The sequence below is a fragment of the Notechis scutatus genome, chromosome 6 (genome assembly GCF_049901735.1).
Source record: "Notechis scutatus isolate UNSWTSFEM ecotype Mainland chromosome 6, rNotScu1.2, whole genome shotgun sequence".
Lineage (NCBI taxonomy): Eukaryota > Metazoa > Chordata > Lepidosauria > Squamata > Elapidae > Notechis > Notechis scutatus.
This window is the reverse complement of record NC_142014.1, coordinates 83,355,738-83,368,087: the sequence shown is the minus strand read 5'-3', so window position 1 is coordinate 83,368,087 and position 12,350 is coordinate 83,355,738. Positions and strand designations below refer to the sequence as shown.

The window sequence follows — 12,350 nt, the reverse complement described above, 5'->3', positions numbered from 1 at the left end:
AGGAGCCTTCCTGATGAGAGGCTGCACCCCAGAAAGGCCTCATCCTGCACCCTGCAGTGTTTCTTAGGACAAGAAGATGGAGGGAGCCCCAGAATGACACCACCAAGAAGGGGGCACCTGGTCATGGGAAGGAGGCGGCTCCTGCTCTTCATCAGAGGGCGCAGGAGCAACTGGCAGGGTTCCCGCTCTCTTGACCGGGTTGAAGGTCAGTGGTTGAAGTGCAGAATTGCAGGCAAACTCTGCCCACAGCCTGGAGTTTGATCCTGAGGGGCTCAAGGCTGATTCAGCCGTCCCTCCTTCCAAGGAGGACCCAGGTTGTGGGGGGCAAGATGCAAATAATGCCCACCCTGCAAACTGCCCAGAGAGTGCTGCAAAGCAGGGCTCTCCAAGCGTGGCCACTTTAAGACTTGTGGACTTCAACTCCCAGAATTCTCCAGCCAGCTACACTCATGTTAAAGCAAAGCTGGCTGGGGAACTCTGGGAGTTGAAGTCCACAAGTCTTAAAGTGGCCATGCTTGAGAGCCCTGCTGTAGCCCTCTGCTGCTGCTATTACTGCTCTTGCCACCAGCGCCTCGCCTGAGCAAAGGTGCCCCCGCGTCTCCCTTTGGGCCAGGCCATGGGGCTGGGGGCCACCAGGGCTCTGCTTCCTGCACAGAGGCCTGGAGAACTGAGCGCCAGGCTGGGGAAGACAAGAGGACGGAGGCTGGGGAGGGGGGGGCAACGGTGCCTGTCCCAGGGAGGCAGCCGCAGCTGGGGGTGACGGGGACGGAGCCCCCTCTTCCAAGCCACCAGGACAGCCGAGAGCCTGGAGGAGACTCGAACTGAAGACGGGGGCGCTGGGGGGTTTCTGCTCTGCACTCACCTTTCTTCCGAACCACGTCTTCTGACTCTGGCTTGCGGCTGACCGAGACCACTTTCATCACCAGGTGGTTCCCCCCCTGGCGGATGAGCGAGACCACCTGCTTATGCCCCACCTTCACCACGTTCACACCGTTCACCTGTGCGGCAAGGAGAGAGGGGATAAGAAGGGGAGGGGCTGGCCCACTTCATGGGACCTCCCCAACCTCACAGGCAACACCTGAGCCCAGGTGCCCCTGATCACAGGCGGAAGACCCACGAGGCCTCTGCAGGACAATTGCTGCACCCAGGAGGGGCTGCTCAGGTTGCTGAGCCCCGGAGCCCCCAAGGACCCCCTCCCTGGCCTGCAAGGAGCCCCTCTCCCCGCTTTAGCTCTGCCTTGTCGGGGGGGAGAGCCGACCCGATGCAGCTGGGCTCACAGCCAGGGTCCGGCTGAGACCCTTCGGTTTTTTCATTTCCAGCCATTGAAACCACAAAGATCCACTTGAGCAGGGAATATTTAATACCGAAATGGCCCCAATAACTTTCAAACCAGCATTCCAAGAAATCGCAGGAAGCGATTCAATACTTGCCCTATAATATAATAAAGGATTCTATTTCTCCACCCAAGCAACAGATAACAATTTATGTTTTCTCTGAGCTGAAATAATGACGTCTTTATATTCAGCTTGTGAAGTTTTTCTGGTGAATAAAAGAAGAGGAGGAAAAGACAAAAGGGGAAAGAAAAAGAAGGAAGTGATCTGCTCAACTGGCTCTCATCGTGGGTTCCTTTTAGCCACACGGTGGAGGGATGGCTTGGTTGGGGCGGGAAGAGTTTCCGGCTTCTTTGGATGGACCCCACATGGCCCCTGCACCCCCACCCAAGGGGCAAGACGGACCCACCGGCCCCCTTGGCTGCTGCCAACACCCACAGAAACAATAGGCTCTAAGATCCCATGTAATTGGGTATTTCCTGGAGAAAATTGAGACGTTTCATGACCCAACTAGATAACATTATCAGGGCTAGAAGGGAGAGGTTTTATTCTCTGTTTTATATATTTATATATACACATATATACACATATACAAATACATGTATGTATGTATGTATGTATGTATGTATGTATGTATGTATGTATGTATGTATATGAGTGTTTTGCTCTGTCAGTGGGGGGGGGGCTCCTGGTGGTTCCCCAATCAGACTGTTCTTTACTGTTTGTCAGAGGTGGCAGTTCCTTGACTGGGGTATAAGCAGAGAGCAAACCCCACTCCGTTCTGGCACTGATGATGTTACATACTTGGGTCATGAAACGTCTGCAAGAAAACTGCCAAAAATCAGAGTTCCAAGAACCCCACAGTTCTCCTCCTCCTCCTCCTCCTCCCCTCTAGCACTGATGAAGTAATGTAGTTGGGTCATGAAACGTCTGCAAGAAAACCACCCAGCTCAGAGAGCACCGGGGGCTCCCCAGTCCAACCCTGAGCTGCCAATGTTCCCCTCCATCGGTCCTCTGATTCTCCCTCCCAGCTTCTCTCCTCAGTCCCAGCCACAGGGACCTTCCTGCCAGCCCTACGTCTCTCTCAGCTCTCCTCCGTGGACCTCGGGAAGCAAATCGTGGCCTGTGGAACTTCGTGGTGCCAGAGCAAATGTGACCCTCCTGGTGTGGCATTCAAGGGGCTCCTTTTGAAAGCTCCCTCTGAATTGGACACTGCGGTGGGAGAAAGGGCTTACAGACGACAGATCATCAGAGTTGGAAGGGACCTTGTAGGTCATCTAGTCCAACCCCCCTCTGCCCAAGCGGGAGACCCTGCACCATTTCTGACAGAGGGCAGTTCAGCCTCTTCTGGAAAGTCTCCAGGGATGATGCTCCCACCCCTTCCGAGGGCAACCTCTGTTCCAGGGCAGGGACTTCAATGCCAGGCGGGCAAAAAGGCCCCCACACGAGCGGCGGGTGATCCGTCTCTGACTCACAGGCTCCTCGCCGTCTTTTCAGAGAACATTAGTTAATCCTTTGATGCAGAGGGGAAATTAGGGGGAGAAAGAGGAGGAAGGAACCAGCCATTTATTGCACAGACAAGAGGCGTGTAAAAGAGGACAAGGATCAGCCGGGCAACCTGACCCAAAATGCCACTTCAGAACCGGATCCTGTCCTAGAATCAAGGTTGGTCCCTCAGGTGGAGGAGGAGGAGGAGGAGGAGGAAGGCTTCCCTCTGCCCACCCAGAGTCGGCTGGTGGCCCCAGACAGGAACTAAAACCAATTCGTGGCTCCTGAAGAGCAGAGAGAGGGAGATGCCTCAAGGAAGCCAGCCAAGCCTCTTCCCCCCCCCCCCTTTCAGTCCCTGGGCCAATTCAATTCAGAACAGAGCTGGAAGGGGGGGCCTTGGAGGTCTTCTAGTCCAACCCCCTGCCCAAGCAGGAGACCCTAGAGCATTTCAGACCAATGGTGGTCCAGTCTCTTCTTGAAGACCTCCAGTGACGGAGCTCCCACGATTTCTGGAGGCAAAAACGGTTCCACTGGTTAATTGTCCTCACTGTCTCCTCGGTCCCAGGTTGCTTCCCTCCTGGAATTAATTTCCTTCCATGGCTTCTTGTCCTGCCCCTCAGGGGCCTTGGAGAATAAATGGTCCCCCTCCTCTTCTTTGGGGCAGCCCCTCCAGTACTGGAAGGCTGCTATCCTGTCACCGCCGATCCTTCTTTTCTCTAGACCGGCCATCTTCATTCACTGCAACTGTCCTTCCCCCATTTTAGTCTCCAGGCCTTGAATCACCTGAGTTGCTTTTCTCTGCACTTGCCCCCAAATCGCCCCGTCTTTTTTGTAATGTGGTGACTGAAACTGGATGCAGGATTGCAGGTGGGGCCTTCCTTGCCCCCTTTCCAGAAGCCCCTGGCAGCCTTTCAGCTCCTTTCAAATGGGGGCAGGTCGACCCCCCCTCCCCCGAGGTCCCCCAATCCCCCCAATCTGGCCGGGGGAGGGGGCAGCCTTCTCCCAACCTGGCCCCTTGCACCGGCTCCCTCCCTCCCTCGGCAGCAGCCTTCCGTAACGACACGCCTCGCTTTAATTTTTCTCAAGGAAATGAAACATTGGTTCAAAATAGAAATGGTGAGTTCAATGCACTGAATGTCATTTCTCCTCAGCACGGAGGCAAAAATAACTGGTTTTGCGCATTGGAAAGAAAAAAATATATATTTCCAGCAACAGCTTCCAAAAAGAAAAAAGAGGGGCATTTTTTTTATCCAAAGGTCTGATCTGAAAGAGGCTTAACCCAGCTAACCTAGGCCGACCCAACACCTGCTGGGGATGATGGGAACTGGACTCCCCTCACTGGCTCTCCACCCTTCGAGCACCAGGGGGCTGCTTTGCAAAAGGCTGCCGGGGGGGGGGATGCAGCCTCCCTCCAGGAGGAGCAGGGGCTGCATAGCCTCCCCCACCCAGGAGACCAACTCGCCCTTTCCGAAGGTCCGAATGCCAGCCTTCTCCAGCCTCTGGGCCCAGCCGAGCGTTCACACTTCCGGGAAAAGCTGGCTCAGTTCCGACTTGGTTGGCTCAGCCTTCTGTCCTTCCAAGGTGGGTCAAAGGAGGAGCTAGTTGTTGGAAGGGCAAGAGGCTGACTCTGTCAACTGCCCAGAGAGGGCTGCGGAAGTGGTATATAAGTCTAAGGGCCATTGCTGTTGCTCTGTGTCCAGATCTCACTCCGACCAGGCACTGAATATTATCCAAGCAATGTCCAAGCAAGTTTGCCCTCCCGCTGTCTGGAATTACCTTCAACCTGCTTCCAAGCCATCACGTCCTCTCCTGCCGTGAGCTTTGTAGGGCGATAGGTTTACACCGGGGGAGTCCAATTTGGCAACTTGAAGACTCGAGGACTTCAACTCCCAGAATTCCCCAGCCAGTCATGGCTGATCAGGCAGCGAGGACCACGCAACCAGCTCTAGATAGGAAGTGGAATCCCTCAAAGAGTCCCACCTAAAAAGCTTTTGACTAATTGACTACATGCCACCCATTCATTCTTGACCCTTAGGCACCACGCAGGTTTTCTCCGTGATGTTCTGGCCCCAACTTGGTCCTTCACCTCTTCCAAGGGTGCCCCGTCTATCCACCTGTCTGCTGGCCAACCATTTGCCTTCCAATTTTCCTAGCATAACGTCTGGATGTTCTCATGGGAAACGCAGATGCAGGTCAGGACACGACCTGGTTAGAACATGGTGAAGGAGACGGGCTCCAGGTTGGCCAAGGGAGGAGGTAAGGTCTTAATTCCAGGTGGAATATCCCCTTCTAAGATCCGGGAACTTCTGAAAGACCCTTGTTTTCTCACGTCGGTTTCTATCCTCAGTGCCTCTACAGATGTTCTTGTAATACCGCTTCTTGTCTCTTTTAAAAGGTCTCCGGAACTCTTTCTTCAATTCCCTTCTGAGAATTTTTCTTTCTTGGCTCTGGCTTCTCTCCTCTTCACCATTTCCACAGTTGGTTCTCATATCTGATTTGCTCTCTCCTTGTTTCCCTTTGTCTCACACTCATCACCTTTTCACATTCCTCCTTAAAGACTCCTGAAGTTCCTTCTGTGAGCTTCAGGACTTCCAAGTGGTTCCCGGTGCTCTCCTCGAAAGTGGTGGGTCCATGGCCAAGGTCGCATTGTAAAAGCCACTGGACAGTCCAGATGTTCAAAGCAGAAGATTCTGATTTACAGCCCTTGGACTCGGACACGGCACTCAATCTGCATTTTCTTCTCACAATTTCCACCATGGAGAAGCAGCCCAAGTCAGTCCCGAGATGTTGGCAGACCCCTCTCTGCCTTCTCATTGGCAGGTTCAGCCTCCCAGCTCCTTTAAGGCTTCCTCACAGGGTTGGTGTCCAAGCTCCTGCTGCTCCTGCCGTGTCTCTCTTAAGTCCAGTGCCCAGAAGTGATGGAGAGTGACTGGACCAACTCCAAATGCAATGGAAGTGTTGGCCCCCCCTGGTCTGGCTGTGATGCTTCTGCTCATTGGGTTGGGGTTCTCCCAGAGCCTTCTCACCTGCACTACTGCCAAGGCAGGTCTTCCCAATCCTAGCTTCAGAGAGACCCCCTACTCACAGAGCACAGGCCAAGGCTGTGATGCCCTGAACACCCTCCAGCCTGAAGAAACGGTAGCCAGTTTCATTGCCTCGCCTCCTCCCTTGCCCTCCCTCTTATCCTCCTTTTGGCAGCACCAGAACATGTGACGAGTCACAGCCTGCTTTGTGGAGAAGGCAACAGCCACAGGTCCAAGAATTGGTTTGGGACTGTTCCATACTTGGCGTGACCTCCAGCGAAGACACTCCTTTCAAAACACGTTGGGAAACCCCCAGCCAGGCAGGGAGGAGGTCTCAAGCAGGGAATTAGCCTGGAATCTTTGCATAGCTGCAAATGATCCAGAACACACACACACACACACACACACACACACACACACACGAGCTCCATGGACCCTTAACTCTCTGTTCCCAGGCAGATTCCTTTGTAGCAGGCAGAATATCATAAAATAGTGCGCTTGTGGATCCAGTTGCTTGTGCCCAAGAACACACCAGCTTGACAAAACACAGCCACTCCAGTGACACACACACACACACACACAGCTCAATCTCCCTAATGTCAAGTTGGCCTTAACAAGCAGCGCACTTGGCCACCGAGAGATCTGGGGAAGGGCACATATATCAGTATAGATACCTCCAGGTGGCCCATGGGAACTCTCCCAGCTGACTGATGTAGGTCCAGGGACTGGGGGGGTCCAGAGAGCTCCAAATATTTGTCATCGGCCTGGATAATCTGCATAGGTTCTGAACCAAACTGCCCACCAGCCCCCCCCCAAATTCTCCTCTTTATATCCAGGTAAAGGAGTCCCTTGGATTTTACTCCGCTAGCCAATGCCGACTCTAGGGGGCGCTGCTCATTTCCATTCCAAGGCCATTGGCGCAGCGCTGTCAGAAGGCGTTTCCTTGGTCATGTGGCCGGCACATCACGGAGCACCATTAACTTCCCTTTAAGCCCGGCAGTACTTTATATATCTGGACCTAAAGGTCATACTATATAATGACCTACAGGGCAGAGGAGGCCCCACCCTCTCAAGGCCGCCATTTCCTCCTCCTCCTCCTCCTCCCATTCACCCCAAAGCTGCTTTCCTGCTCATTCTAGTTTTGGGTTGGGCTCCCTTCCTTTCCCCTCTAGAAGAGGAGGGAGGCGGCTACTCTGGAGAAAACGCAGGGCGGACCTTGGGAGACATCAGCTTCGCCCAGGAAAGCGTGAGAAGGAAACTCAAGGTTGGTTTTCTTTGGGGTTAGAACAGGGGTCTCCAACCTTGGCAACTTTAAGCCTGGTGGACTTCAACTCCCAGAATTCCCCAGCCAGCAAAGCTTAAAGGCTTAAAGTTACCAAGGTTGGAGACCCCAGGGTTAGAAGGAACGAAGGGAAAGAAATGGCTCTCAAGATTCGGTTACAGGCTGTCCTTGACTCACAACCACAATTCGGAGCCCAATATTTCTGTTGCTAAGTGAAAAAAATTGTTAAGTGGGTTTTGCTCATTTTACAACCTTTCACAGTTGTTAAGTTAGTCACACGGTCGCTAAGTGAATCCGGCTTCCCTCTTGACTTGGCCTGTCAGTTGGTCACAAAAGGGGATCACGTGACCCAGAACACTGCGACCGTCAAAAATACTAGCCACTTGCCAAGCGCCTGGATTTTGATCACATGACCCCAGGGAATGCTGCCACGGTCGTAAGTGTGAAAAATGGTCCTAAGTCACTTTTTTCAGTGCTGTTGTAACTTTGGTTGCTAAATGAACAGCTGAGGACTACCTGTATTGTATCCTCTATCAATAGTATTCCTTATGGCAGTGGGGGGGCAACCTTTTCGGCACAGAAGCACCGGAAACCAAGACAGCAGCTCCCTGATGCGTGGGAGCGCTGGGAACCGGAAGCTCAGCTTCCCAGCACACACACACGGCCGCCCACCCGGTCTTCCAGTTTCTAAGGCACATGCACACACACGAAGACCAGCTGGCTGATGCACTCATGCGCTCTGGGAAGCTGCTCTTCCGGTTTCTGGCACTCCCGTCTGTGCGAAGACCGGCTGGCTGGTGTGCATGCATGGGCCGGGAACCGGAAGAGCAATGAGCAACGCCTGGCGTGCCCAGAGACATGGCTCTCTGCATGCCTCTTCCGGCTGGCGTGCCATGGGTTTGCCCTCACAGCCTTATGGGGTCCCGTGGAAGGATGTGGAGAGGAAGTGAAGCCTCCGAAATGCCCCGGCCCTTCGACTGCGGCACTGCTGGGCCAGGCGGTTGAGCCCGGCAGAAAAGAAGGGCGCATTCTTTCGCACGAGGCCACCCCAACTCATCCCAGAGGAAGCAAAAGGTTTGGGTGCCACCGGTGACAACCGCAGGGGATGCCCGGCCAGCAAAAGGATGGAGGGGGCTTTCCTGCCCCAACGGCTGCCCCCTGCCCCACCCGTGTCCCTGTACTGAGGGGCCTGTGACCAGTTATCAAAGGCTGGGTTTGAAAAGATGCCATAACCGACCGCCACAGAAGGAGCCAACCCAGAGTTTGTGGCCCTGAAGGATAACCTGAAGAGACGAGGTTCCGTTTTCCTCCCTAGAGGATTCCCTCTTTCTCCTCGTTTTCTCTTTCAGCTGATACCGAACCTTACAGAAACTGAACCCTGAATGCCCCGTTCCCAGCGGTGGGGAGACCCTCTAGGGCAGGGGTCTCCAACCATGGCCACTTTAAGACTTGTGGACTTCAATTCCCAGAGTTCCTCAGCCAGCATAGCATAGCAGAGGAATTCTGGGAGTTGAAGTCCACAAGTCTGAAAAACGCCCAAGCTTGGAGACTCTCGATTTAGGGAGCGTTTCTGCTCCCTGCACAAGGTGACCGTCAACCAGCCCCTCCCTTCCCAATGGTGCTCAGCCCCCCCTCCTGCCCCCCCGGGTCCCGCCATGGCCTCACCTCGATCAGGAAGTCTCCTGTGCGCAGCCCTGCTCGCCACGCCACCCCCTCCACATCCACCGATTCCAGGTACTGCAGCGCCGGGAAAGCAGGCGTTGGGGTGAACTCCTCAATTGGCGTTTCCGCTGAAAGGAAGAGGAGGGAGGGAAGGAAAGTCCATCTCAGAAGGAGGGAGAGCCTCCTTGCGTGGCTGACGGGGAGCAGGCGGCTTCTGGCTGGCTGTCCAGACCCTCCAGCCCCTCGGCCACACTGCCGGGGCCTCCAACGGCCTTCGACCTTCAGCCTGGGACCCCCGAGATGTGGTGGAACCTAGTCCAGAGTCACAGGGTGTGGGGGCCTCTTTCCCAGGGGTCAGAGAGAAAATGGGGCTTGAAAGGTCTGGTGGGCGGGAAGAGAGCAAGTCGGACCCTCCCTAGCAATTCACAGACTGAATCTATAGATACGGCAGGTATTCGCTTTGCTCCGGCAAGAGTCTGTCTTACAGACCTCCAACTCTGATGATCTGTATCGGTAGGTGAGCAACTGCTACCCAGAGGTGACTCCCTGTGTCGTCACTCCTTGTGCTGTTCTCAGTTTTATCAGCCAGACAGGAAGGCTTGGCTATACACAAAGTCTCTATACACAATCTCTTGATTGGCAATTTCTATTCTCCGGATGCAATACTGTTGAAGACCATTACAACATATTTTTACTTGAAGTCAAAAGAGTCATCAAACTATATGTACCAATAACAACTCCCAAAACCAGATAAAACAGATTATCCATAATAATAAGGAAGCTTCAATCCAAAAAGAAATCACTTTGGTGGAAAAACAAATCTGGTCATGTTTCCAATTTCAAAAGCCGATACAAAAATTTATGCCACCAGATAAAGACTGAATGCACCAATTATCATATTAAACAAGAGGAAAACCTTCTATGCACCAATTCCACCGGCGCTTTTTACAATTTTGTAAACAACAAACTAAAAGACTCAAGGTCCATCCCTCCCTTGATAGGACCTGATGGTAAAAACTGCAACGACGACACCATTAAAGCCAACATCTTCAACACATTCTTCGGCTCAGTATTTGTAAACAGCAATGGATCATGCCCAGTATTTCCTAGCCGTACCACAGATAACAACAATGATCTAATACATATCGATTTCACAGAAGACAATGTTGAAAAATCACTACACAATCTAAAACCATCTCTATCTATTGGACCGGATGGAATATGTGCCTACTTCTTAAGAAAGCTATCCACTGCCATAGCCAAACCTCTACTCATAATCTTTGAAAAATCTTTCAGGACCAGCTCCTTGCCTAACCTATGGTCACAAGCCACGGTCATCCCCATCTTCAAAAAGGGAGACCCCAGCCTAGTTGAAAATTACAGACCAATCTCCTTATGCTGCGTCACCTGTAAAATCATGGAATCAATTATTAACCAATCCATCATCCTCCACTTAGAGACAAATAACCTACTCTCCAATAAACAATTTGGTTTCAGGAAAAAACTATCCTGTAATCTGCAACTCATACACTGCAAAAACATATGGCTACACAACTCGATCAGGGCAAAGCAATAGACGCAATCTACATAGACTTCTGTAAAGCCTTTGATTCAGTGGTACACGACAAACTACTCCTAAAAATAAAATCCTATGGTATCTCTGGACAACTGCATAACTGGATAGAAGCATTCCTGTCAAACAGACAACAAATGGTCAAAATTGGGAGCGTCCTATCAAATTCTGTACCCATCAACAGTGGTGTCCCCCAAGGCAGTGTTCTAGGACCAACTCTCTTCATACTCTACATAAATGACCTCTGTGACCATATTAAGAGCAATTGCGTTCTCTTTGCTGATGATGTAAAGCTATTCAATACCACAGACAATATTGCTACCCTTCAAAAAGACCTTGACTATGTATCAGAATGGTCAAACAAATGCAACTTCAAATCTCAACAAATAAATGCTCTGTCCTACATATTGGCAAAAAAATAATAATCAGAAAATAAAACACAAGCTGAATAGTCAAGACCTTGTTGATGATCCAAGCTCTGTAAAGGATCTTGGAGTACTCATCTCAAATGACCTAAGCGCTAGAGCCCACTGTAACTACGTAGCCAAAAAGGCATTAAGAGTTGTTAATCTAATCCTACGTAGCTTTTTCTCTGGTAATATCACATTACTAACTAGAGCATACAAAACATTTGCTAGACCAATACTCGAATACAGTTCATCAGTCTGGAACCCACATTACATATCTGATATTAATACAGTTGAGAAAGTCCAGAAATATTTCACAAGAAGAGTTCTCCACTCCTCTACTGGTTGCAGAATACCTTATGTCACCAGACTCGAAATTCTAGACCTAGAAAACCTTGAATTACGCCGTCTTCGTTCTGATCTAAGTATAGTATATAAAATCACACATTGCAATGACTTACCCGTCAATGAATACTTCAGCTTCAACCATAACAACACAAGAGCAAACAATAGATACAAACTCAAGGTTAACTGCACCAAACTTGATTGCAGGAAATACGACTTCAGCAACCGAGTGGTCAATGTCTGGAATACTCTACCCGACTCTGTAGTTTCTTCCCCAAACCCCAAAAACTTTAACCTTAGACTGTCTACTATCGACCTCACCCCTTTCCTAAGAGGTCTGTAGGGGGCATGCATAAGCGCACCAACGTGCCTACCGTCCCTGTCCTATTGTTTCTTTTTATTTTTCTTATATGTATCCATTTCATGTACTCATAACTATGTCTATACTTATACCTATTATCTTATAATCGCTTGACAAAATAAATAAAATAAAAATAAAATAAAATAAAGTCCTTGACTTACGACTACAATTGAGCCCAACATTTCTGTTGCTAAGCAACAGTTGTTAAGCAAGTTTTGCCCCGTTTTACAACCTTTCTAGCCACAGTGAGTCACTGCAGTTTCTATCGATCAATGAGATAGGAGCTGGAAGGGACCTCGGAGGTCTTCTAGCCTGACCCCACTAAGTTACAACACGGTTGTTAAGTGAATCCAGCTTTGCGTGCAAGAAGGTCGCAAAAGGGGATCATAGGACCCTGGGACACCGCGACCGTCATTGATATGAACCAGTGGCTAAGTGTCCGAATTCTGATCAGGTGACCATGGAGATGCTGCAATGGTCATAAGCATGAAAAATGTCACTTTTTCCAGCATAACTTTGGCCAAGTTGAGAGCTACCATCATTCTTCGATCCCCTAGTGAGCGACACCCCCACCCCCCGTGTTTCTGAGACAGTAAGCAACCTCAGCTGATGTCCCGATGGCCTCTCCATGCGCCCAGCCCCCCCCCAATCTCTGGAGGGGACGCCTGGGGAGGGGGCCCTGCCTGGGTGCTGGAGGCTTGGCCCAAGAACAGAGAGGTCCAGGTGGGGTGCAGCTCCCTCCCCGACTTCCGCCTTTCTAAAAAGCTTGGCCCAGCCCGGCTTACCACAGACAGGGGCTCGGAGGGAGGGGGCAGCACGGAGCCCCAGGCCCCATCACAGCCACGCCCGCCCACCTCTGCTTCGGCCCCATTTCTCCT

The 12,350-nt window shown here is 51.4% G+C and overlaps 1 protein-coding gene across 3 annotated transcripts in view; it reads right to left on the bottom strand.

Annotated features, from left to right (window-relative positions):
• Positions 1-12,350, bottom strand: part of SHANK3 (SH3 and multiple ankyrin repeat domains 3) — a 264,751-nt gene that overhangs the window by 33,181 nt on the left and 219,220 nt on the right. For all 3 annotated transcript variants that reach the window (XM_087969020.1, XM_087969021.1, XM_087969022.1), the window contains 2 exons: positions 8,790-8,914; positions 863-998 (listed from right to left, as the gene is read on the bottom strand). In XM_087969020.1, the coding sequence (XP_087825146.1) occupies positions 863-998; positions 8,790-8,914 (261 nt within the window). The remainder of the gene's footprint in view (positions 1-862; positions 999-8,789; positions 8,915-12,350) is intronic.